The 27,859-nt window shown below is 40.4% G+C and overlaps 1 protein-coding gene across 1 annotated transcript in view; it reads left to right on the forward strand.

Moving 5' to 3' along the window:
• The window catches only part of USP13 (ubiquitin specific peptidase 13 (isopeptidase T-3)), a 203,905-nt gene that overhangs the window by 30,606 nt on the left and 145,440 nt on the right, over positions 1–27,859 (forward strand). Inside the window, exon 2 of the mRNA XM_006884032.1 lies at positions 20,541–20,666. Within this exon, the coding sequence (XP_006884094.1) occupies positions 20,541–20,666 (126 nt within the window). The remainder of the gene's footprint in view (positions 1–20,540; positions 20,667–27,859) is intronic.

Here is a 27,859-nt window from a genome sequence, read left to right on the forward strand (position 1 = left end):
TTCTCAATTCTATTCCATTGATCTATGTGTCTGTCATTGTACCAGTACCATGCTGTCTTGACTACCACGGCAGTGTAGTAGGATTTTAAGTCAGGGAGTGAGATGCCTCCTACCATTTTTCTATTTTTAAGGAGTGCTTTGCTTGAATAACTGATTTTTAACAAGTCATAAAATCGATTTAATTATTAGGTCTTACAGTTTTGTCATGTCAAAGAGTAAATTTTAAACAATTTACAAACTTCTAATTCTGCTTGTTTCTCTTAGGATTTGATTATGGAATGGGCAGTGTTGTCAAAGGAAGTAATTATAGAGCCTTAAAGAAAATGAAAATGAAAACCAAAGACGACAAACCAAAACTAGGGCCATTGGGTCAGTTCTTAGGGTTTCTGAAACTAAATCTTTATGAGAGGAGATGGCCCATCTTTATCCCACAGAGCTTGCTGAACTTTCTGATTAGCACCTGGTATGTTATGTACTAGGGTTCCTTATAGAGGAGCCACTGGACACGGGCCACCGTTTCTTGACTTCATCGTGATGGCTCTTTTGTAGATGACCAAGTAAAGGCTTGCGTGTTAGCCAGGTTTCCAGTGTCCTCATTGTTAGTTGCTGTTGAGTTGATTCTGACTCATGAAGATGAGCAGAACTACTTGAGAGGGTTTTCTTGGCTGAAGTCTTTACAGGTGGCATGAATGAGTAAGTTCTGTAGCCTTAACTGAAAAGATGGCAGTCCAGGCTCACCCAGAGGCACCTGGGAGACAGTCTTGGGGGCCTGAGAGTGAAAAGTCACAGCCTTAAAGCACACTCAGCAACTCTGCTCTGCACACATGGAATTGCTGTGAGTTGAAACCAACCTCACACCACCACCACTACCACCACCACCACCACAGTCTTCATGGTGAGGATTTCCAGGCCTTTTTCTGAACTACCATTGGAGGGATTGGAATTGCCAAGCTTTAGGTTAGAAGTTGAGTATAAATTGTTTGTGCCATCTATGTACCACCAAGTTTCTGTCCAGTGTTTCTTTAAAAAGATATTTAAAGTCATATTTAGCTAAGAATACTCAGGGAAGTGCTCATTGCATAGTAGGAGACAGGACCCAAGGTGTAGTGGAGGGGGGGAGATGCCAGCCACTTTTATTCCTGGCTGATTCATGGAGGTAGAAGTGCTTAGGGGGTAGGGTCTAGAGAAACCTGAAAAAACTAGTGTTCCTATGGATGCCTCAGGGGATTTTTCTGTGCAGTGACCATCCAGTTTATTTTATTCTCTTATGCCAAATAATTGAAATAGGCCTTATATCACGAAGTCATTTAAATGCAGGTCAGAATGGCATTGAGGAACAGAGAGAGAGCAAAGAAGGAGAGACACATGCACACAGATAGAGAAAGAGAGACGGGGTGGGGGAGAGGGAGAAAGAGGCAGGGATGCAGAGAGAATGGCAGTGGGAGGGGAGGGAGAAAGAGATGCATAGAGGAGAGAGAGAGAGAGAAAGAGAGAGAGACTGAGAGAGGCAGAGAGACAGGGACAGAGACAAAGAGAGAGACAGAGATAGAGAAACACAACAATAGAGAGACACAGAGAGGTATAGAAACATAGAAAGACAGAGAGATAAAGAGAAGAGGAGAGAGAGAGAGAGAGAGAGAGAGAGAGAGAGAGAGAGAGAGAGAGAGAGAGAGAGAAACTGAATATGAATGACAATGTTTTGGGGACTTAGTAGCAAATATGACTTCTCCAGGTGGTGGCACAGATAGTTAAGTGCTTTCCTGTTAGCTAAAATACTGACAATTTGAACTCACCCAGAGACACTTTGGAAAAACAGGCCTGATAACTTGCTCCCCAAAGAACTCAGCCTTGAAAACTCTCTGTCTAACCCTACTTTTTCTGAGTCAAAGAAATCCAGAGGAAATGGAGGGCGGCATCAAGAACTCTCACGGCTTTCTTGCCCTGAGGAGCAAATGTGAGGGTCAGCTTCTGAATGGGTGACTCAGTGAAGGACGTTCGGGTTCCTTACAGCTATAGTTTCCAGGAGGCAAGAAGTTACCATTTGTGAGAGAAAGAGGAATTGGGGTCCTCTGAGAGTTCAGTAGGGGGTTGTGGGCGGAGTGGTTGATGTCTGTAGTAGGTATTAGTGTGGGCGGCCCTGAAGCCTCAGGCCTGATCTCAAGTACAGGAGACCCTTCAGGTGAAGTTTTCCTGCCTCTAAGAAATGTTTTCAAGCAGTTTTGGGAATTTTAGCTATATTCACTGTACTCCAGACTAGCATTAGCTAAAGTGAGGTCTGCTGGCTGCTGCTGAGAGGTGAGTACAGACATTGAGAATAAGTAGGTGTTTAGAGGAGTCCACGGATGATGCAGACGGTTAACTGTGCTCTGCTGCCAGGGTGTAGTCTGAAGGTTTGAGTCCACCTAGAGTAGCTTCATGAACAAGGCCTAATGATCTGCTTCTGAAAAGGCAGCTATTGCAATCTCTGTGGATCATAGCTCCTTCCTAACACACAAGGGATTACTAGGAGTTGGAACTGACTTGATGATCCTGGGAATTTGGCACCACAGCAACATTCCAGTCAGTGGGTTGTTTGGCCAGAGTATAGACCAGTTTGAATTGTGTGGAAGTTATGTAAACTGACACCTGCCATTGCACTGTTAATTCATAGAAACAAAATGAAACCACACAACCTAATCCTTCACAGTCTGAGAAGCACCACTCTAAAGGGATAGAGCTCTGGTGGCCTGCTGGCAAGAAGCTACACTGCAAACCCTAAGGCATGGGGTTCGAATCCACTAGATGGTCCGCTGGAGAAGAAGGGGAAATATCCTCTTGTGCCAATTGGATCTGTTTGATGGCGCACAAAAGAAAAGGTTAAAAAAAAATAAAATAAAGTGATAGAGATCTCTTAGGGCCTAGTGATAAGGAGCAGCACTGCTGTCCCAAAGGGATACAATTTGAATCCAAGTGAGAAATAGGGCAATTTCTTCTGTGATTTATTGCCTCTGAAACACCGATGGAGGTTCAGCTACTGAGTCAGTTCTGACTTAATAGTACAGGACAACAACAACAACAACTTTAGAATGGGCAAGAATGGAAGAGAAATTGAGAAGTGGGCCCAATACAAAACTTGAATATATAACAAAATATCATATTTCATAGCCTCTTTAGGCCTTTGTCAATAGACTTCCCACCCCTACTTCCCCCACCTCCTCATCTAATCAGGGTGTACACTCATTGTTCAAATCTACCAGCTGCTCCAAGGGAGGAAAATGGACAGTCTCCTCCTGTGTGAATTAAAGCCTCTGAAAACTGGTGGAGGGTCACCTATGAGTTTGTTCCAACTCATTGGTACACAACAATCAAGTTGTGCTCTTCGCTCATTAACATTTTTTTAATTTATCACAAATATATTTTTAAAATATTTTTTAAAGTTTTTTTTAAAAAAATATTTTTAAATGCAACATATTTTTTACAGCATATCTTCCCATTTAATTATTTTCCATTCATTCATTGTTGCACATTTTCCTCCCTGCCCATCCCTCCCCACCCAGTTCACTTTTCTCTTTGAAAAGAAAAAAAAATTCTTTCATTGTTATACAATCCCCACATTCCTCTCCCTCCCACCCCCAAAGTCCACAGTCCACTTTACTATGCATTTCTTTTTCTGGAATCTTGTCATGAAAATAATACCTAATCATATATTCCTTTTAAACAGTTCTCTCCCTCATCTGTTTCAATGCTATAAACATTATTTATCCCCTCCTTTCTAAGGTTCCCCCAACCCTGATGTCAGTCCCGTTTTACAGCAGTGGCACTATGCAGTATTTGTCCTTTTATGACTGAGATATTTCACTCAGCATAATGTCCTCTAGGGTCACTCACTTTGTGTAATAGTTCATGAGTTCCTTGTTTTTCAATGCAACATAGTATTCCATTGTGTGAATATACCATCGTTTCTCTATTCATTCATTTGTTCATATGCACTTGGGTTGTTCCCAACTCTTTGCTGTTGTGAACAAAGGAGCAATAAACATAGGTGTGCATATATCTGCTTGAGTGGCACTTCTGGTTTCTTTAGGGTATAGTCCCAGTAGTGGAATTGCTGGGTCAAATGGTATTTCTCTTTGCAGCTTTTTGAGAAAGTGCCATACTACCTTCCATAGTGGTTGCACCGTTTTACACTTCTACCAACAGTGAATAAGGGTCCCAGTTTCTCCACAACAGCCAGCATTTGTTGTTTGCTGCTCTGTTGAATTTTGCTATTCTTACTGGGGTGAGATGATATTTCATAGTTGTTTTGATTTGCATCTCTCTTAGAGCTAGGGATTTTGAACACTTCTTCATGTGTTTGTTTACCATCTGAATGTTTTCTAAGGGTCTGTTCATATCCTGTGCCCGTTTTGCAATTTGTGTACTTTATCTTGTTGTGGTGCTTGACAATTCTATAAATTCTAGATAGAAGTCCCTTATCAGACATGTCATTACCAAATATTTTTTCCCAGTCCGTGGCTTCCATTTTTACCCTGTTGAGAAGTTTTTGGATGTGCATAGGGATTTGATTCTTAGAAGGTCCCACTCATCTATTTTATCCTCTCCTGGTTGTAGGTTTTTCAGGATGCTTGGAAGACTGTTCATGTTGTGGATAAGGACTTCAAGAGTTCTTCCAAGCTTTTCTCTAATGACGTTTATGATCCTTGGTTTTAGTCCTAGGTCCTTGATCCACTTTGAGTTGTTTTTTGTATATGGACTGAAGTGTGCATCTTGCTTGAGTTTTCTGCAGATGGTTTTCCAGTTTTCCCAAAACCATTTGTTAAAAAGACTGTCATTTCCCCACTTAAATGATTTCATCTCCTTGTCAAAAATCAGTTGACTATAGGCAAATGGACTGATTTCTGAATTCTCAATTCTATTCCACTGATCTATGTGTCTGTCATTGTACCAGTGCCACACTGTCTTGACCACCATGGCAGTGTAGTAGGACTTGAAATCAGGGAGTGAGATGCCTCCTACCTTGTTTCTCTTTTTAAGGAGTGCTTTGCTTATTTGGGGTCTCTTTCCATTCCAAATGAGATTGGAGATTGCCTTTTCCATCTTGTTGAAGAATAGAATTGGTATTTGTTTTGGGATTGTATTGAATGTGTAAATTGCCTTTGGTAGTATTGTCATTTTCACAGTATTGACTCTTCCTATCCATGAGCAAGGTACATTCTTCCATTTCTCCAGGTCTGTTTTTGTTTCCTGTAGTAATGTTTTGTAATTTTCTTTGAATAGATCCTTTGTGTTTCTGGTTAGATTTACTCCAAGTATTTAATCTTGTGATTAGCTTTTGATTTGCATTTGCTATTGTGAAGGGTATTGTTTTACTTAGCTCCAGTTCTGTAATCTCTTTCTCACCGTAGAGAATTCCAATTGATTTTTGTATGTTGATCTTGTATCCTGCTCCTTTGCTGAATTGGTCAACTGTGTCCAGTAATTTTCTTGCCGAGTCTTTAAGGTTTTCTAAGTATACTATCATATCATCTGCATAGAAGGATAATTTTACCTCCTCTTTGCCAATTTGGATACCTCTTATTTTCTCCTCTTGTCTTATTGCTATTGCTAAGACTTCCAATACAATATTGAATAAGAGAGGTGATAGTGGGCATCCTTGCCTAGTTCCTGTTCTCAAAGGGAATGCCTTTAATCTCTCTCCATTGAGAACAGTGTTGACTCTCAGGTTTGTGTAAATAGTTTTTACTATATTGAAGAAATTCCCCTGTAATCCTATTTTGTTGAGTGTTTTAAACAGTGAAGAGTATTGGATTTTGTCAAAGGCCTTTTCTGCATCAATTGATAGGATCATGTGGTTCTTGTTCTTTGCTTTGTTAATGTGATGAATGACATTGATTGTTTTTCTTATATTGAACTTTGCATACCTGTTATGAATCCACTTGGTCATGGTGAATTATTTTTTGATGTATTGTTGGATTCTATTGGCCAGTATTTTATTCAGGATTTTTGCATCTATGTTCATGAGAGATATTAGCCTATAGTTTTCTTTTTTGGTGGTGTCTTTACCAGGCTTTGGTATCAAGGATATGTTTGCTTCATGGAATGAGTCTGGGAGAATTCCATCTTTTTCTTTCAGAAATAGTTTATGTAGAATTGGTGACAGTTCTTCTCTGAATGTTTGATAAAATTCGCTTGTAAACCCATCTGGTCCAGAGCTTTTTTTTTGTTTCAGACCAGGACCTTTGAAAACAATCTCTTCTGTTTATAACTGTTGCATTAGATCAGATTTAGGTGTTCTGGACCAAAGGCAGTTAGTTGACTGTATGTGAAGAGATGCAAGGTGAAGTGTGGAGGTACAGGCCCAGGGTGGGTGCAGGATGGGCATGGCCATGGGCATGGGGGGCAGGATGTGGGCATGGGCACAGGGTAGGTGCAGGTGCAGAGCATGAGCAGACTCTCACTGACTGGATACACACCTTACTCAAAGTTCAGCTATCTGGTCCAGTTTCCTCATAAACATTTTTGGGTACACATTTTTGCATACATTATACCTTAGCATTTCCTAAGTGGAAGGAACTGAAGAACAAATTCAAGCCCTGAGTGGCAATACTTAAGGATGCTATGGGCAGAATATTGAATTTGTCCAGGAAATACTAAAAGAAAATGGAGGGACTAAATAGAGTCATGGTACCAAAAAGAATTTACTGACATAGAAGAATATAATGAAGCAACATGTGATCAAGAGGCAATAGTGTGCTCACTTCAGCAGCACATATACTAAAATTGGAATGGTATAGAGAAGATTAGCATGGCCCTGTGCAAGAATGACATGCAAATTCGTGAAGAGTTCGATAATTTTTTTTTAAAAGAAGCAAATGTCCTATACCGGTTGGATTTGATTTGACAGTATACATACACAAATATAATAAAAGATATAAAATAAAAAGAGTCAATGGTGATGAAGGAGGAAGTTCAAGCTGCTCTGAAATAATTGGCAAAAAACAAGGCCCAAATGGATGGTATACCAATTGACGTATTTTAACAAACAGATACTGTCGTGAATGTGGTCACCATGTTCTACCAGGAAGTCTGTAGGATAACTACCTGGTCAACTGACTGGAAGAAATCCATATTTATACCCATTCCTAAAAAAGATGACCAAACAGAGTGTGGAAATTATAGAACAAAATCACTAATATCAAGGAACTCTGGTGGCTTAATATCACATGCAAGCAATATCCTGCTGAATAGTATCCAAGAATGACTGGAACAGTACATACAATCTGGGTTTAGAATACGTCATGGCACTAGGGACATTGTAGCCAATATCAGAGATAGATCTCGGCTTTCATTGTTTCATTGACCATGCAAAGGCATTTACTATGTGGATCACAACAAATTGTGGCTAACCTTGAGGAGAATGGGAATTCCAGAACACTTGGTTGTGCTCATGAGAAACCTATATTTGGACAGGAAGCAGTCCTGAGAACAGATAAACACTGTATGGTTCAAATCAGGAAAGTAGTGTGTCAGGAGTGCATCCTTTCTTCATACTTTTTCAATCTATATTTTGAGACAGATCATTTTGGAGGCTGGACTGCATGAGGAAGAATGTGGTATGAGTATTGGAGGAAGACTCATCAACAGCTTGCATTATGTAGATGACACAGCTTTGTTTACTGAAACCGAGGAGAACCTGAAGCACTTGCTGCAGAAAGTCAAGGACTGCAACCTCAATATGAATTGAAGATCAAGATCAAGAAAACAAAGATTCTCACCACTGGGCCAACTGACAGCACCATGATTGATGGAGAAGAGATTGAGATTGTTAAAATTTTTAGCATGCTCAGGTCCACAATCAATACTCTTGGCATCAGCAGTCAGGAAATAAAAAGGTAAATTACCTTGGGAAAATCTGCTGTCAGAGACCTCTCTCCAAAATGTTGCTGAGCAATAATGTGAATCTAGAGACTAAGGTCTTCACAATCACTTGCTATGCATCAGAGAGCTGGACAGTGAATAAGGTTGACAGAAGAAGAATCAATCAATGCCTTTGAGTTGTGGTACTGGAGAATAGCATTGAACATGTCATGGACTGCCAAGAGAACTAACAGATTTGTCCTAGAGAGGGTGAAATCAAGGTTGCTTCTTGGAGGCAAGGATTTTGAAGCTCTGTCTCATGCTTTGGTTGTGTTGCTGGAAGGGACCAGTCCATGGAGAAGGACATTATTCTTGGGAGAGTAGAAGGACGGCAGAGGAGAGGAAACCCTGGATGAGATAGATTGACAGTAACTGGGATAAAGGGAGTAGGTGTGTCTGAGTCTGTGAGGTTGGCTCAGGATAAGGCAGGATTCAGAGCAGTAGAGTTGCTTGCGACTCATAGCAACCCTATGAACAACAGCCCTAAATCCTGCTCTGTCCTGTGCCAATCTCACTGTCTCTGACACACCTACCCTGACTACCCCAGTCACTGAATCAATCCACCTCATAGAGGGTCTTCCCCTCCTGTGCTATCCCTCCACCCGCCCAAGCATGATGTCCCTTTCCAAGGGCTGGTCCCTCCTTGCAACATGTCCAGAGTATGTCAGATGAAGCTTCAGAATCCTTGCCTCCAAGGAGCAGCCTGGTTTAACCCTCTCTAGGATGAACCTGTTTTCTTAGCAGTTCATGGTACATTCAAAACTCTTCTCCAGCACCACAGCTCAAAGGCATCAATTCTCCTATCCTCCCTAGTCATTGTCCAACTCTCTGATGCATGACAAGTGATTGCAAAGACCATGGCCTGTATCAGATGTACCTTAGTCTCTAGAGTGATACCATTGCTCTCCAGTACTTTGGAGAGGTCCCTAACAGCAGACTTTCCCATCGCAATACATCTTTTAATTTCCTGGCTGCTGTTGCCAAGAGTGTTAACTGTGGAGTCAAGCAAACTAAAGCTGTGAACAATCTCAGTCTCTTCACCATTTATCCTGATGCTGCCAGTTTGTCCAGTGGTGAGAATCTTTGTCTTCTTGACATTGAGCCTCAATCCATATTGAAGGGTGTAATCTTTGACCCTCTGCAGCAAGTGCTTCATGCCCACCTCAGTTTCAGCAAGCAAGGTTGTGTCATCTGCATAACGCAGATTGTTGATAGATCTTCCACCAATCCTGATGCCACACTTTTCCCCATAGAGCACAGCCTACCAGATAATCTGTTTTACATATAGGTTGAAAAGGTATGAAGATAGGACACATCCTTGGCATACACTCTTCCCAATTTTGAACCATGCAGTGTTTCCTTGCTCTGTTCTGATGACTGCCTCTTGGCCTAAGTATAGGTTTCCCATTAGCATGGTCAAGTGTTTGTTCTGGGATTCCCATTCTTCTCAGAGTCAGCCACAGTTTGTTGTGATTCACACAGTCAAATGCCTTTGTATAATCAATGAAACACAGATAGACATTCCTCTGGTATTCCCTGCTTTCGGCTAAGATCCATCCAACATCAGTTACAATATCCCTAGTACCATGACCCCTTCTAAATGCAGCCTGGACTTCTGGCAGTTCTCTGCTGATGTGCTGTTCCAGTCGTATTCGGATAATCTTCAGTAGAATTTTGCTTGCATGTGAAATCAATGATATTGTTCTGTAGTTTCCACATTCTGTTGGGTCACTCTTCTTTGGAATGGGAACAAATATAGATCTCTTCCAGTCAGTTGGCCAAGTGGTTGTTCTCCAGATTTCTTGGCACAACTTGGTGAGCACATCCAGGGCAGCATCTGTTAGCTGAAATATGTCAATTGGTATACCATCTATTCCTGGGGCCTTATTTTTATCTATTTCCTTCAAAGCAGCTTGAACTTCTTCCTTCATCACCATAGGTTCTTACTCAAATGTTATTTCATTAAATTCTTCTGTATTTGCCAATTCCTTTCGATACAATGACTAAGTATATTCCTTCCATCTTCTTTTAATACTTCCTGGGTCATTTAATATTCTGCCTAAAGCATCCTTGATTATAGCAACTCGAGGTTTGAATTTGTTCTTCAGTTCCTTGAGCTTAAGAAATGCTGAACGAGTTCAGCCCTTTTGATTTTCTGATTCTAGCTCCTTGCACATTTTGTTGTAATATTTTGCTTTGTCATCCCGTGCTACCTTTTGGAATCTTCTGTTCAGCTCGTTAGTATCTTGAATTCTTCCTTGTGCTTTGGCTTCTCTGTGCTCCAGTGCAATCTTCAGAGTTTCTTCTGACTTCCATTTTGGTCTTTTCAATCCACAGGAGCCAATTTACTTAAGGGTCCTCCTTTTTTTCACTGATCCTCTACTTTACTAGGCAAAACCTCCTCCCTCCTCTGGTTATTGGCCCTTCTAATAACTTACTCAAAGCGTGTGAGATGATTGTTCATCCTTGTTTCTATGGAGTGTTCTGACTCTGGTTCTTCAAAGTCAGATATGTTCTGAACAAATCTGAGCTCTTCATTAATCAATAGTTGCTCATTAATCAATATTCACTCAATAATCACTCATTATTTTTTTCCTGTACTTTAATTCAAATGCGTCAGTTCTTATGCAGGCTCCTACTTTGTGGTGCTTTCACATGTAGATGAGTTGATTGAAAATGTCCTTTTGGTTAGGCACAGCTTTGTCCTCAGCATGACAGTCCTTAATTTTTCACACCCTGAAGGGTTCTTTGCAGCAGTTTGCCCAGCACAGTACTTAATCTTTTAACTGCTGCCTCCATGAGCGACTGTGGGTCCAAGTGGAATGCAGTGTTTGACATCTTCAGTTTTCATGAAGTTGCTTATTTTTCAAGTTTTCAAGCCTTTTAAAAAAAAGCTTATCTGTCATCTTTGATTTTCATTATTAAAGCCTAATAACAATGACCAGGAATGAACCTTTTTAAGGAGTGTTTAGGAGATTATCTGCCAAGGGTGATAGAAAAATTCAAGAACAATTAACAGTGATGGCTGAACAACAGTCTGAACATATTTAATATCACTGAGCAGGAGTGACATCCACTTCCTAAACAACATGCCTCCAGAAACTCTATGAACTTTGAAATGCTGATAGTTGTAGAGGGCTTCAGGTCTTTTGTTCATAGGGTCACTATGAGTCATGCTCGACTTGAAGGCAATCAACAACAACAATGTGTATATATGAAAATCGTGGAAATTGCAAATGTTTTGTTATCTATATACATGTTGTGTAAAAAAGGCTGTGATCTTCATTACTAAGTGCTTGAAGTCCTGTTCACTTTTAGCAAGTTAGCTTGTATAGAAATCTCTGTGTTGCATGTTCTTAATGAGTCTTCTTTCATCCTTGATACTGTTTTCTTTTTCCTTCGTCTGGTTTCTAGATTATCTGCTCATTATACAGATTGAATAAATATGGTGGGAGAATGTAACTATGACATACACATTTCCGGATTTTGAACCATATATAGTTCTAATGACTGCCTCTTGATTTTGCAAGTATTCCACTTGAGCACAACTAAAAATTCTAAAATTCTTACGCTTTGCGGCGTTATCCATAATTTGTTGTGATCCACACGTCCAAATGCCTTCGCATTGTCAATAAGTGACATGCAGACATTCCACCACCCGTCTCTCTTCACCTGCCCACCTCCTGCCCCTGGCTTTCTTTTCTCTGCTTTCAGCCACGATCCATCTGACATCAGCACTGATATCCCTCATTCCAGGTGCTGTTCTGCATCTTACCTGACTTTCAGTCAGTTTTCCTTTAATGTACTGCTGCAATTATTTTTTTAATTACCAATAGCAAAATTTTGCTTGATGTGATATTAATGGTAATGCTCCATACTTTTCATATTGCATTGAGTCACCTCTTTTTGGAATCCGCATGCATACGTAGCTCTTCCAGTTGCTTGGCCAGGGAGCTGATTTCCAGAATCCTTTGCATCAGTGAGTTAGCACTTCAGCCTCGCTTCGGTTGAAACATCTCAATTGGTAATCTGTCAGTTCTGCAGGTTTGTTTTCACCAGTGTCTCCAGTGCAGTTTGGATTTCTCTTTTTAATACTATCAGTTCTCGATCATATGCTCCTTCCTGTACCATTAGCCAGTTCTTCTTGGCTTTTGTCTCTGCATTCCTTTCATCACCTCAAAACACGATAATGCTTCTTGCATTGCTCACTGTTTTGTCCATAGAAACCTTTGCTATTGCAACTCAAAGCTTGACTTTTTTCATTTCGTTTTTCCAGCTTCAGTCATATCAAGTGTGCTCTTCCCTTTTGTTTTTCTAACTTCAGGCCTTTGCACACTTCATTGTAATAACTGTGCATGTCCTTTTGAGTTACCTTTTGAAGTCTTCTGTTCAGCCCATTTATTTCATTTCTTCTTCTGATAAGAGCAAGTTTCAGAGTCTTCTTGTGACATCTGTTTTGATCTCTGCCCTGTTTTTCTTTTTTGATTCACTGCTAAGTAGTACTTAGGGAGAAAAAGAAATTTTACACATACAGATGCATTTTACATACACATGCCTTTTCTGAATGTTTTATAAAAGAGTGGAACCCTACAACATGTGTCTTCTTGTGTATGAGTCATTTAACTCAGTGTAGTGTCTTCAAGGTTAATCTGTTCTATAGTGTGTGTGTCAAGCTTTAGTTGTCTTTATTAAGAATTGGTATTAGTGATCCTTCCTTCCCCAATGTTTATCTTTTTTCTAGTTTGACATTAATCAGTTATCTCAAATATATTTCTGGAAGCTTTCTTTTGTTCTGCTATTTATTGTTAAAATGAAGTTAAATAAATTGAGAAGCAACGATATCAGTCTAGAAACTAAGGTTTGCCTGATCCAGGCCATGGTTTTGCAATTACTTGCTAGGCATCAGAGAGCTGGACAATACCTAAGGATGACAGAAGAATAATTGGTGCTTTTAAGTTGTACTGGAGAAGAGTCTTGAACATATCATGGGCTGCCAAGAAAACACATAGGTCTATCTTGGAGAGGGTGAAACCTAGTTTCTCCTTGGAGGCTGGGATTTTGAAGCTCTGTCTCACATAATTTGGGCATGTGGCCATGAGGGACCAGTCCTCAGAGAAGGATATCATGCTCAGAAGGCTGGAGGGACAGTGCAGGAGAGGAAGACCCCAGATGAGATGTATTCGTACAGTAACTGGGGCCGTAGGGGTAGGTGTATCTGAGTCAGTGAGACTGGCTCAGGATGGGCAGGCTTCAGAATGGTTGTACATAGAGTTGCTATGAGTTGAAGGCAACTTGGCAGCACATATCAGCAACATTATTATATGAATTTTGTTTGTAATATATTTTTCTTTTACAAAGTACCTCTACTACCATTATCCTTAGACATATTTCACAGTCTGCTCTTTTTGTTGCATTTTTCTGTCAGTTTGCACAGTTTCCTAACCTGCCTGATTTCTTGCTGCACTTTGGCAATGTGGATGCAAGTACTTTACTATGTTTTCTATTTTAGTGATCTTAATGAGTGCTTGGCTGGTTAATGAGAAGATGGAGCTGAGGGTTCGATAGCGCTAAGAATCAATTAGCTTAACTCTGGTGCTGGGCTGTAAATCACTCTCTGTGTGTTGATCACCAGGAAAATGGTAGAGATTTATCAGCCCACCCTTGTGTTCATTAATGAGAAAAGCTGTTCAGAGAACATGGCAAGAAGTGTTGACTTGTATGTTGTAGGACCAATATTTAGACATCAGTGAGCCAAGTCAGGTAATAAGTAGAAAAAAGGGAAGAGCATTAGGCTAGGGTGTTTGTACTCATTGAGATAATTCTGAGTGGGTTCTCCATGTTGATATGTCCTGATGAGAAGTCTCCTTGGCAGAGCTTTCATCTCAGTGACACCAGTGAGGGAGAGACAGGCACTGGTTCAGAGGTTGCCTGTCTATCAGAGGTAAGATGTCTGTGGATGGTTATGGGACAATCCTTTCCTTTGTGGCCTTTAGTTTTTGAGTTCCAACGTAACTTTCTCTTTGGATGTAAACTTTTTTACAGTATTAAGCAACTCCAGATGTTAAGAGTGAGTATGATGTATTACTTTTTTTTCTGATTATCTTGATAAAATCCTCACCACTGGGCCAATCGGCAATATCATTGTAGTTGGAGAAAAGATTGAAGTTGTCAGTGATTTCATTTTGCTTAGATCCACAGTTAACACCCTTGACATCAGAAGTCAAGAAATCCAAAGTGAAATCTACTTGTCAAAGACCAAGTGTTGAGGAGCAATGGTGTCAATTTAAAGACTAAGGTACATCTTATTCAAGCCATGGTCTTTTCAGTTATTTGTTATGCATCTGAAAGATGGACAGTTACTAGGGATGATGGAAAAAGAACTGATGCCTTTGAGTTGAAGTGTTGGAGAAGAGTATTGAACTGCCAAAAACCCAAATATTTTGAAAGTACAACCCGAGTGCTTCTTGGAGGCAAGGATAGTGAAGCTTTGTCTCACATATTTTGTGCATGTTGTTAGGAGGAGCTGCTCCTTGGAAAAGAATATCATTCTTGGAAACGTAGAGTTTCAGTGAAAAAGAGGAAGATCTTCAAGTTGCTATATTGACACAGTGACTATAATAATAGACTCAAGTATATAAGAGATGATGAGGATGATATAAGATAGATAGGGTAAAGTTCAGATCCATTGTTTAAAGGGTCACAGTGAGTTGTAGTTGACTTAACAACAGCCCTGTTGTCAGAACCAACCTATAGCTGACCTTTCAGTGGGTTTTCAGAGGCTATTAATGGGAGGAGATTGCCCAGCCTTCTGCAGAGCAGTTGGTGTATGCGAACCTCATGCCTTCAGGATTGCAGTGCAATTTCTTATCACTAGGCCACTAGAGCTCGTTAACAACACCCCTAATAAGCCTGAAATTTTTGGCAATGAAATTAGCAAGTAGTTTGTTCTCAGATCCTAAACTAAATGTTGGCAGTTTGAACTTATCAAGCAGCATCATTGAAGAAAGTCTAATGATCTGTCTTTGTAAAGTTCACAACAAAGAAAAGACCAGCAAGCATTCCCAGTTATGCTTTGTAATGCATATGGGGTAGCAGGTGTATTAAAGGAATCAATGTCAGAGGGTTGTTGTTTTGGTTTTCTCCCCACTTTGCCCTAGAAATTATTTTAGAAACACTTATATTCAGTAGCCATTCCATATTTGCCTTCAGAAAAAGAAATTGTTGTATATTAACACTTTCCTTTGTTTGCTTCATGGTTTTTCAGTCTCTCACACATTGCCTGCTCTTTTCTTTCTGACAGGTCACTTGTGGTTTCCCCCAGTGTCTGTGGCTGTCAAATTAACTTTTTAATTTTTTTATGCTGGCCTTTCCCAGTCAGAGAATAATTTAGGTGCTAATGGGCACACCTGACACACAGGACATTTAATTTACAATTAACTAATAACTGGTGTTTATATAATATAAATGTTTTTTAGCGCATGGAGCAGGAAGTGCCCTTTGAATGTAACATGGTGCTGTGAGGTGGGGATTGCTGCTGAAGCTGCTTACAGAGGACACAGAAGCTCACAGAGCTATGTAACTACCTACATAGGACCCAGAGCTAGTGAGTGGCAGTTCAGCACCTCGGACTCAAATCCATGGTACTCATCTCATTGCTGTTAAGTCAGAACTCATTCATAGCTGACACTCTGGTGGATTTTCAGAGACTGTACATTGCCCAGGAAGAGATTGCCAATCTTCTTCCCTCAGAGCCACGGATGGATTCAGACTGACAGAGAGGCACTGCTTTTGGCTTAGCTGTGTAACTCTCCTGTACCACCAGGGCTCAAATCCAGTAGATTTCCTACTCTATCTTTTCATTTGAATTCTTTTTTATTAAATAATATTTTACTGGAAGAAAATGGGAGTGTGGCATTCAAAAAAATTATGCATTCATTTTCTTAGTTCTCAGTACAGTTCTTAGTTCTGTGGACCGCAAAATGAAGGTCTGCCAATCCTGTACTGTCCTAACAGCATCCACTGTGCCTAATTATGTACATTGCTGTAGTAGTTTCCACCTTGTTGAGGGCCTTCCTCTCTTAATTAATTAATGGGTTTGATGACCACTGTAATTACAAATATGTGTGTGTCGTTGTTATGTGCTTTTGAGTCAGAACCAGCTCATAATGACTCTCCAGAAGGTTTTTAGAGGCAGTAAATATATGTGTGTATGTATGCATGTGTATATTTGTGTGTGTGTGTGTGTGTGTGTGTGTGTGCGCGCGCGCGCGCGCGCGCGTATATGTGTATAGATAGATAGATAGGTGAGAGTTGGGGAAAAGGAGAGAGGAGAGAGAGGGAGAGGAAGAGCGAGTGGGTGAGAGCGAGAGCGTGTGTGTGTGTGTGTGTGTGTGTGTGTGTGTGTGTGAGTTCTCTGGTGGCCTAGTGGATAAGGAACTATGTTGCTACCCTGAAGGCATGCAGTTCAAATCTATAAATTGTGCTGTGGGATCAATATGGGCAGTCTTCTTCTACGTGATTTTCAAACTCTATGAGTTGTTTCTGACTTAAGGCACATAACAACGGCACCTCTCTCTCTCTCTCTCTCTCTCTCTCTCTCTCTCTTCTCTCTCTCTCTCTCTCTCTCTCTCTCTCTCTCTCTCTCTCTCTCTATATATATATATATATATATATTTGTTGTTGTTGTTAAGTGCCGTTGAGTTGGGCACAACTCATATTGACCCTATGAACAAACGACCTGAACCCTGTTTTATAAATATCGTCATTTCTCTTTGTTCATAGAGTTTCCAGAGACATTTTGTTTAGGAAGTGGAGGCCACTCCTGCTTCCAAACCTGAATCAATCTGGGAGCTCCACCAAACACTGTTCATGTTGGGTAACCATTATGACATATGACATACCGGTGGCACAGTGTTCAACATCACAGCAACCCCAAGTTACTTCAGTACAGCAAATTGACAGACCAGTGCTGTACCACTTAGAAGAATGTTCATCACAAACACAATTAATACCAGGCCTGAGTGCCCTACTGCCTTTTAAATACAAGGCCCACCCACCAGGTCCTGATTAACTCTAAATCAAGAGGCTTCCAGCCCACAGCTCATTGCTAGCTAAATCTGGCAAATCCAACTCACACTCGATTGTGAACAAAAAATCCCCAACCAAACAGTCTACACTTAGCCCTAACCACGACAAGAGAAACCTTGTTCCAGAGTCCAAATGCTTCACACATAAAAGAATGTATGTAATTTTAGAAAAATATCTTTTGAAAGTGACTTAGCTGGCATATTGATCACATGAATGCAGTGTACTTTCTCTAGTTGAAAATGCTTTCAAATTTTGTTCTATAATTTCATTCAGAAAGCGAAAGTTGTCCAGAAGCACAGGCTCTATACTAAACAGGTTTTCCCCTAATCTAAGAGGATTCCTGTGAGATGCTTTGTAAACTGAAATTATATCAAGGGTGAAAACACTTCTCTTTAATTTATGTGGGACCATTTTTGAGTATTCCCAGACCCCGGAAGGAATCTACCAAATAATATAAAACTAAAAGAAGAGATTTAAAAAAGGACCACTACAAAACGAATGTCGAACAGTAGTTTTGCTTTTTGTCTTCTTTACCCTTGTGAAAGCAAAAATGCTTTTCTGATTTCTATAAGTGATTGTTGTGTACCATACAGTCAGAACTGACCCATAGCTAACCATCTGGTGGGTTTTCAGAGGCAGTTAATCGCATTGAAGGAGATTGCCCATCTTTCTCCTGGGGAGCAGCTGCAGGCCTTGCACTGTGTGCCTTTGGGACTGTAGTGCAGCTCAGAAGTATTCCAAACATTGCAAACACTGCAGTCTAATAATATACTACCATGAAAAGCTGGTGGTATTTACAAGTTACATTTTAAGAATTGCATTTACAAGTGTTTGTTGCTAGTATGTGGTTATTATTATGTGACATTGATTTGACTGTGACTCATAGTGACCCAATGAATATTGCCCCAACCTGTCTCTGACAAACCTGACCGCATTGCCCCAATCATTGTGTTAATCCATCTTATCCAGAATCTTCCTCTTCAGCACTGACCTTGTGCCCTTCCAAGTATTATGCCCTTCTCCAAGTGCTGGTCCCTCCTAGCAACATGCTCAAAGAATGTGAGACAGTGTTTGAAAACCCTCGCCTTCAAGGAGCAATCAAGTTTCACCCTCTCTGGGACGGACCTGCTTGTTCTCCTTCTGCCGCACCACAACTTAAAGTCATTGATACTTCTTCTGACATCTTTATTAATTGTCCAGTTCTTAGATGTATAGCAAGGAATTGAGAAGACCATTACTTGAATCAGGCACACCTTAGTCTCTAGAATGGCATTGTTGCTCTTTAGCACCCTAATTGCAGTTGACTTTTAAAATATTAGTCTATGCCTTTGACCTTGCTAAATTTATTTTGTTAGTTCTACTAGTTTTTAAGAGTCCTTAGAATTGTCCATGTAGGCAATGTATGCTACAGAACCATCACCTAGGTAGGAATATTTTAACTAATGCTGTTATAATATTTTTTATTATGACAAGAGTCTTTGATGTCCTGGCTTATATACCATAGATACAGTGCTATAGTTTTATTACTGGAAATACTTCTTAATAAAACACTTTGAGTTATATGAACTTTAAAAATTACTTGTTTATTCATAATAAACATAGTATTTATTTCGGTATTATAATTTGTTCTGCACTGAAACTTTTCATATGTGTTGCAAAAATGTAGTTTTTAGTTGGAGGGGTTAGAATAAAGAAGATTAATTTTTTTAAAAACAAACACTTCATTGGAGGGTGACTAATTTCATCACTAAGTTTACCAAAAACATATCTAGTGTCCTAGTTGGAGGGATTTGCCCTAACTCAAAAGGTGACACCTCTCTGGTGATTTAAGTCCTCCTCTGGCTCCCCTGAGTTAAACAGACAATCTCTTCCCATGTAATTAACAGCCTCAGAAACCTAAGTTCCAATGAGGAGGCGTTTAAGTATATTGTTGTTCTTAGGTGCCACCAAGTGAAGTATGACGTATAGCAACCCTTTAAACAACAGATCTGAACCTTGTCCTGTCCTGAGCCATCCTTACAATCTCTGACACATTTGAGCCCCCTGCTGCAGTCACTATCATTCCACTTGGTCAAGGGCCTTCCTCTCTTTCACCATCCCTCCACCTTTCCAAGCATGATGTCCTTCTCCATTGAATAGCCTCTCCTAGCAACACGCTCTATGTATGTGAGAGGAAGCTTTATTATCTTTCCCTCCAAGGAATCTTTTGGCTGCACCTTTTCCAAGACATAATTGTCTGTTCTTTTAGGCCTTCCATGGGATATTCAGTACTCTTTTCCAACACGATAGTCCAAAGGCATCATTCTTCCTCTGTCATCCTTATCACTGCCCATCTCGCAGCAGCATTGTTGTTGTTGTTGTTATGTGCCGTCGAGTCGCCTGTGACTCATAGCGACCCTATGAACAACAGCCCTAAACTCCGCTCTGTCCTGTGCCAATCGCACCGTCTCTGACACTCCCATCCCAATTATCCCAGTCACTGAATCAATCCACCTCATAGAGGGCCTTCCTCTCCTGCACTGTCCCTCCACCCTCCCAAGCATGATGTCCCTCTCCAAGGACCGGTCTCTCCTCACAACATGTCCAAAGTATGTTAGACGGAGCCTCAGAATCCTTGCCTCCAAGGAGCCACCCGGTTTAACCCTTTCCAGGACAAATCTGTTTGTTTTCCTAGCAGTCCATGGTATTCTCAATACTCTTCTCCAGCACCACAGCTCAAAGGCATCAATTCTCCTTCTATCCTCCTTGGTCATTGTCCAACTCTCTGATGCATAACAAGTGATTGGGAAGACCAAAGCCTGTATCAGATGCACGTTAGTCTCCAGAGAGACACCATTGCTCTTCAGTACTTTGGAGAGGTCCCTAACAGCAGACTTTCCCATGGCAATGCACCTTTTAATTTCCTGGCTGCTGGTGCCAAGACTGTTGACTATTGAGACAAGCAAACTAAAGGTGTGGTTTATAGCTTCTGGAAGCCTGCTGGAGGGTCAGCTGTAAGTTGACGTGATGGCACACAACAACTACAACATGTGACCATGATATTATAAGGCTCCATTCTTTATTGTTGACACATTAAGCCATGATTTACTTATTAAATTATTGTTGTAATTTATTAATGTTTTTCATTAAATATAATGGTCACAACAAGGATTAAATAATGTCTTTGGGCCCTATCCCAATAAAAAGATCTAGAATATGTTCCTGGAGTATGGGGAAAAATGAGGATGAAATATTGAAGTGATGCTAATTGAATGATTGCCAACTATCAGAAGACAGTTTGATCCCTTCTCTTCTCTTACTCATGTTGGACCAGTGAGCATGTTTATTTTCCCAGAATTTCGGAGGATCTCATACAGTATGTGCGTGGCTGATATATGCTACAGTGAGCACTCAGCTGTCCAGGGTCGGGTAGGAGCTGCACGAGGGGCACTGCAGTGTCTCCACTAGCGCCTTTGTCAGGCTTCATCTTCATCATTTGCCTTCCTTTCCTCTCCCCACCTCCCCCATTGCTTGGCTAGGCATCCTTGGCTAATGCTGTCCCTGTCTCTCTCTTCTAGAATTCTGAAGGTGGACTCTATGTATGCATGAACACATTTTTGGCCTTTGGAAGGGAACATGTTGAAAGACATTTTCGAAAAACTGGACAGAGTGTATACATGCACCTGAAAAGACATGTTCGAGAGGTGAGATTAACCATTGGGGAATTAGCCTTGGAATGTTCTGTCTTCATGTGGTTTTTCATGTGCAGGGGTTACCGTACTCACACAACTTCTGATTAGCTTCGATGTTGGGAAAGTTTGTTAAAATTCATAGATTCTTCCAACTGAACCAGGTTTTCTTTCCTTTTTCTAAATTTCTGATTGGAGTTTTGAAAGAATTTAAAAAAATATTTTCAAGTTTAAAGGTACAGAATATAAAAAGAAAGTACAGAAAATATTGGCAGAACAACTCATGGAACCAAAATGCAGACATTTTTAAAAGTTACTACAATTTGGCATTTTTACTTCACATATTTAAAGAAAGAAAATTTTCCTGACAGTTTTAAGGCTGTGCAATTTGCCTCTCTCCACAGAGGTAACGACAATTGTTAGTTTGTTAAAACTTGTTCTGATGCATGCATTATATTTTATATATATAGATAGATACATAGTTGTTGTTGATTGCCTTCAAGTTGAGCATGACTCATAGTGACCCCATGAACAAAAGGCCCAATGCCCCTCTGCAACTATCGACATTTATCAAAGTTCATAGATTTTCCGGAGGCATGTTGTTTAGGAAATGGATGCTATTCCTACTTCCAAACCTGTCATAATGTTATTGTTGTTATGTGCCATTGAGTTGCTTGCAATGTATAGCGACCCAATGTACAGCAGCTCTGAACCCTTCCCTGCCCTGAGCCAGTCTCACTAATTCTGACACACCAACCCCATTGCTCCAGTTACTGTATCAATCCTTCTCATCTGGGGTCTTTCTCTCCTGTGCTGTCCCTCCGCCCTTCCAAGCATGATGCCCTTCTCCAAGGACTGGTCTCTCTTGGCCACGTGCCCAAAGTAAGTGAGGCAGAGCTTCAAAATCCTAGCCTCCAAGAAAAGACTTGGTTTCACCCTCTCCAAGACAGACCTATTTGTTTTCTTGGCAATCCATGATATGTTCAAGACTATTTTCTAGCACCGCAACTTGAAGGCATCTATTCTTCTTCTGTCATCCTTAGTCATTGTCCAACTCTCTGAAACATGACAAATAATTGAGAAGACCATGGCCTGGATTAGGCTCACCTTTGTATCTAAACTGACATCGTTGCTCTTCAGCACTCTGGAGAGGTCCATGACAGCAGATTTTCCCAGTGCAATTTGTCTTTTGATTTCCTGACTACTAGTGTTAAGAGTTTGATTATGGATCCGAGCAAGCTGTAATTGCTAACAACCTCAATCTCTTCTCCTTCTAACATGGTGCTGCCAATTGGCCCAGTGGTGAGAATCTTTGTCTTCTTGATGTTGAGCTTCAATCTATATTGAAGACTATAGTTCTTGACCTTTTACCACACGTGCTTCAGATCGTCTTCAGTTTCAGCAAGCAAGGCAGTGTCATCTGCATTATCTTAGGTTGTTAATGAGTTTTTCTCCAATCTTGATGCCACACTCCTCCTCATAAAGCTTTGCTTCCTAGATGATCTGTATGGGGACAGGATGCATTCGTGATGCACTCTTTTCTTGATTTTGAACCATGCAGATGTTTGCTCTGTTCTGACAACTGCTCCTTGGTCCAAGTATAGGTTTCATATAAGCACGATCAAGTGCCCTGAGATTCCCATTTTCCTCAAAGTGAGCCCCAATTTATTGTGATCCACACAGTCAAACACCTTTGCATAGTCAATGAAACACAGATAGACATTCTGTGGTACTCTCTGCTTTCTGCCAAGGTCCATCTGACATTGGCAGTAATGTCCCTAGTGCCACAACCTCTTCTAAACCCTGCCTGTATTTCTGGTAGTTTCCTGTCAATGTATTGTTCAAGTCTTTTCTGGATAATCTTCAGGAGGATTTTGCTCATGTGTGATATTAGTGATTGTTGTTGTTGTTATGTGCCGGCAAGTCGTTTGCGACTCATAGCGACCCTATGTACAACAGCCCTAAACCCTGCTCTATCCTGTGCCAATCTCATTGCCTCTGACACACCCATCCCGATTACCCCAGTCACTGAATCAATCCACCTCATAGAGGGTCTTCCCCTCCTGCGCTGTCCCTCCACTCTGCCCAGCATGATGTCCCTCTCCAAAGACCTGTCTCTCCTTGCAACATGTCCAAAGTATGTCAGGCGAAGCCCCAGGAGCCTCCAAGGAGCAGCCTGGTTTAACCCTTTCTAGGATGAATCTATTTGTTTTCTTGGCAGTCCATGGTACATTCAATACTCTTCTCCAGCACCACAGCTCAAAGGCATCAATTCTCCTTCTATCCTCTCTAGTCATTGTCCAACTCTCTGATGCATAACAAGTGATTGCAAAAACCATGGCCTGTATCAGGCACACCTTAGTCTCCAGAGAGACAGCGTTGCTCTTGAGTACTTTAGAGAGGTCCCTAACAGCAGACTTTCCCATCGCAATACGTTTTTTGATTTGCTGGCTGCTGGTGCCAAGAGTGTTGACCGTGGAGCCGAGCAAACTGAAGCTGTGAACAATCTCAATCTCTTCGCCATCCATCCTGATGCTACCGATTAGTCCAGTGGTGAGAATATTTGTCTTCTTGACATTGAGCCTCAGTCCATATTGAAGGCTGCAGTCCTTGACCCTCTGCAGTAAGTTCATGAGGTCCTCCTCAGTTTCAGCGAGCAGGGTTGTGTCATACTGTTTGATAGTTTCCACACTCTGTCAGGTCACTTTTTTTGGAATGGGAATAAATAGGGTTTCTTCCAGTTGTCCTCCAGATTTCTTGGTACAACTTGAGCACACGGAGTGCAGCATCTGTTTGCTGAAATACGTCAGTTGATATTTCATGAATTCCTGGGGCTTTATATTTTGCCTAGTCCTTCAGAGCAGCCAGAACTTCCTCTTTCATCACCATTGCCTCTTGCTCGTGTGTTGTTTTTTGAAATTCTTCTGTGTCAGCCACTTCTTTTTTGGTACAATGACTCTATATACTTCTTTCATCTTCTTTTAATGCTTCTTGAATCATTCAATATCCTGCCCATAGCATCCTTAAGCATTGCAACTCATGACTTGAATTTATTCTTTAGTTCTTTCAGCTTAAGAAATGCTGAGCGAGTTCAGCTCTTTTCATTTTTCAACTCCAGCTCCTTGCACATTTCATTATAATATTTTTACCTTGTCTTTCTGACTGCCCTTTGAAATCTTCCTTTCAAATTTTTAACTACTTAATTCCTTCCCTTTGCTTTGGCTTCTTGGTACTCTAGTGCAATATTCAGTTTCTTCTGACATTCATTTTCGTCTTTTCTACTTCTTCTGTCTTTGTAATGACCTTTTTACATTCTTTATGCACGATATTCTTGATATCTTCCCAAGCTTATCTTGTCTTTTTTCATTTGTGTTCAAGGCCTCAAACCTACTTCTGAATTGGTTTTTAAATTCATGGGAGATAGACTCAAGGCCAAATTTTGATTCCTGTGGATATGATTGAACCTTCTTTAGTTTTAATTTGAACTTGCATATAAACAGTTGATGGTCTGTTTCACAGTCAGCACCTGGCCTAGTTTTTACTGCTGATATTGAACTTCTGTGGTGGTTCTTTCCACAGATGTAATCAGTCTGATTCCTGTGCATCCTATCAGGTGAAATCTATGTATATAACCTGCATTTATGTTTCTTATAAAAGGTATTTGCTATGAATGAATAATTCATTGTACAGAATTCTATCGTTCTGTCCCCAGCCTCATTTCTGACACCAAGTCTGTATTTTCCAACAACTGATCCTCTTTCCTGATTCCCAACTTTTGCATTCCAGTGACCAATTATTATTAAAGCATCTTGGTTACATGATCGATCAATTTCTGACTGCAATAGTTGATCTATTTCCTCCTCCTTGTCTCTGGTTGTAGGTGCATAAGTTTGAATGATTGTGGTATTAACAAGTCTTGTATGCATATGGATATTATCCTGTCACTCACAATATTGTATTTCATGATGGATCTAGAAATGGCTTTTTTTAGTGAACAATGAATAACTGACTGCTATTGAGTCAATTTTGGCCCATAGCTGGTCCTTCAGTGGGTTTCCAAGGCTGTGAATTGCCAAGGAGATTGACTATCTTTCCTGTGGCATCTCTGGTGAATTCAAACTGCCAATGACACTCGGCCATTGGATTAGCAGTGCAGCTGTGGCCTGTGCCTCAGATCACCCTAGGTTACTGCCAAATAACTCCTCAGAGTTTAGAGTCTCACCTATAGACGTTGTGAATTTCCCTTTTTTTATGCCCTGAACCACCTTGACTGTAGGTAAACTATTGTTTTTGACAGTCTAATGCTTATGAAATGACATTTAAATATTTGGTATTTCCTTCTGTCAAGATTGAACAGCTTACATTTGTTGACCATTTTTGGGTTTCTCTTCTCTCACTTGTCTGCTTAAGATTTTGGCTTTATTTCTCTGTGAGCTTATTTTCTTTTTCCATTTGTTTAGGACTTCTTTTTGCATTCCAGATGTGAACTTCTCTCTGTTTTTTTTTTTTTAATTTAGTTTGTTTATTTTTCATTTCAATGAACATCTACAGAGATTTTGGAATTCCATTCATTCATTGTTGCACCCTTCTCCCCGCACAACGCCCCCCCCCGCTTGCTCCTCTCCTTGAAAAGCAAAAGAAAAACTCCCTCATTGGTACACAATCCCCCCCGCACCTCCCCGTCTCTGTTTTATATGTTGCAAGTAGTTTCTTATTGTCTCTGGTCTGTCTTTTCATTTTTTTTCATGAATTATTTTTTTGCATAGGAGTTTTAAAGTTTGATATGATTAAGTGATTAAGTTGACTTGTCTCTTTGTGAGTTTTCTTTGTATCTTGTTTAAGAAATTATTTCCCAGCTTGAAGTCATAAAAATATATTTTCTTAAAGTAAATATTTTGTAAGCTTTTGTTCTTTTGTGCATGTTTTAACATTTTAGGTTTAATAATGTATCTGTGATTTCACTTTGTATGCCATGAGATGTGGAAATCTTTTTTTTGTTGTTGTTGTTGCTGTTGTGTATCATTGAATTCAATCCAACAGGCACAGGAGGAGATTGCCCCTCCTTCTCCAGTGGAGCATCTGGTGGATTTGAACCACGCGCCTTTGGGAATGCAATGCAGCTTCTTGCCACTAGGCCACCAGAGCTCCATGGGAATTTAATTTTACTTTTTGAGTCTTTGGTAACTGTTGCTCTACTAGTATAGTTTGTTGTTATGTGCCATCTAGTTGCAACCGAGTCGGAGCTGAAACCTGAAAGCAGCAGGTTTTCAGAGCCTGAGAATTGCATGAGAGGAGATTGCCCATCCTTCTCCTGTGGAGCCGCTGGCATATTCAGACCACATGTCTTGCGTTTTCCAGCACAGCTTCTTACCACTAGGCCATCAGAGCTCCCCCTTATATAGCATAGTGTATGTTTTCCCAGTGATTTACAGTGTTGTCACTTTTGTGTCTTAAATTGCCATTCACACTTGAGTCTGTTTTGATGTACTCAGTTCTGTGTCATTTATTTTTTCTGTATCTAAATTGTTATGATACCTCTTGATATCTGTGTAGAAATCCCTTACCCCTTCAAACTTTTCTGGATTTTTTTTTATCTCTTCATGTTTTTCTGTGTGGATTTTAAAGTGAGTTTATATAGTTTTAAAAGTCCTGTTACATTTTTTATTTAATTTGCATTGAATTTATACATCAGTCTATAATCATGTTAACATGATTGTGTCAGCTCCCTGAGGGCAGACACTCTGTCCGATGTCATGTCCTCAGCACCTAACAGTGGCTGCACATAGTGCTCAAAAACTGATTACTGTTGAGTTGGAACCCATTCATAGCTGATTCTCCAGCAGGTTTTTGAGAGGTGACAGTTGTATGAGAGGAGTTCGCCCACCTTCCTCCTGCAGCCCTTCAGGATTCCAGTTACCACAGAGATGGGGCCTTCGATTTAGCAGGGCAAATCCCTACGGACTACATCACTAGAGCTCTCCTGGCACATCGTAGGTTCTTCACAAATGCTTATCAAATGTTCCATATACTATTCCTGTCTAAGATAGCCTGGCGGCACAGTGTTTGAACACTCAGCTGCTAACCCAAAGTTTAGCGGTTAGAACCAACCCGGTGGTTGCACACCCTGAGAAAGGTCTAGTGATCTGACTCCACAGATACTACAGCTGAGGAAGACCTGTGGTCAAGTTCTGCTGAGCTGTGTTGGGAAACTAGAAGTTAGAATTGATTTGACAGCATCTAACAACAAGAACATCATACCTATCCAAGTTTTTTTTAATGTCCTTCAATAATATTTCATAATTTTCTATAATGGTTTTAATATTTGCCTGGATTTTCCCCCGTGTACTTTATAATTTTTGCTACTATTGTTATTGATTTATTAATTTCTTTATGCATTTTAACTGACTGTTAATGGCATTTGGAAGTACTGCTCATTTTCTTTTGAAATAACTTTTTTATTTTATACTGGTTTATTTACAAAGTTAATAGATACTGTTTTTCACACTTAATTCCTCCTATTTGCTTCACCCACCCCTCCCTTCACCCATCAGATTGTGTGACCCTATGATTAACCTCCCCTCTGCCCATCCTCACCCTTCTGGCTCCCACCCTTGCCCCCTTGGATCCTCATACACGCTCTACAATAATGGTCCTATGCAGTTTTTGTCCTTATAGAGTTAGTTCACTTAGCATAATGCTCTCCAGTCCCTCCCAAGTTAGGTGGTGATTTATAAAATCATTGCTCCTGCATGCTGCATAGTATTCCATCATGTGAATGTACCATAGTTTCTCAGTCCATTCCATGGTTGTTGGACATTTGGGCTATTTTCCATGTTCTTGCAATGGCGAATAATGCTGCTATGAACATTGATGTGAAAGTCTCTGATTGTGCCTTCGTTCTCATTTTCTTGAGCTGTATTCCAAACAGTAGAAGAGCTAGGTCGTATGGAATTTCTATGTTCGGTTTTCTGAGGAAACGCCAGACTGCCTTTCAGAGTGGTTGTACCAGTTTACAAATCCATTAAAAGTGTATGTAAGTTCCTGTCTTGCCACATCCTCTCCAACATGTTGTTGCTGTTCATTTTCACGTGCTGATTTTACATTGAGCAATCTTGTTCAGCAGAATCTTGCTTGCATGTGAAATCAATGACACTGTTCTGTAGTTTCCACACTCAGTTGGGTCACCTTTCTTTGGAATGGGAACAAAT

This window comes from Elephantulus edwardii, unplaced genomic scaffold (assembly GCF_000299155.1).
Source record: "Elephantulus edwardii isolate Elephantulus edwardi_28Jun2011 unplaced genomic scaffold, EleEdw1.0 scaffold00031, whole genome shotgun sequence".
NCBI classification, from domain to species: domain Eukaryota; kingdom Metazoa; phylum Chordata; class Mammalia; order Macroscelidea; family Macroscelididae; genus Elephantulus; species Elephantulus edwardii.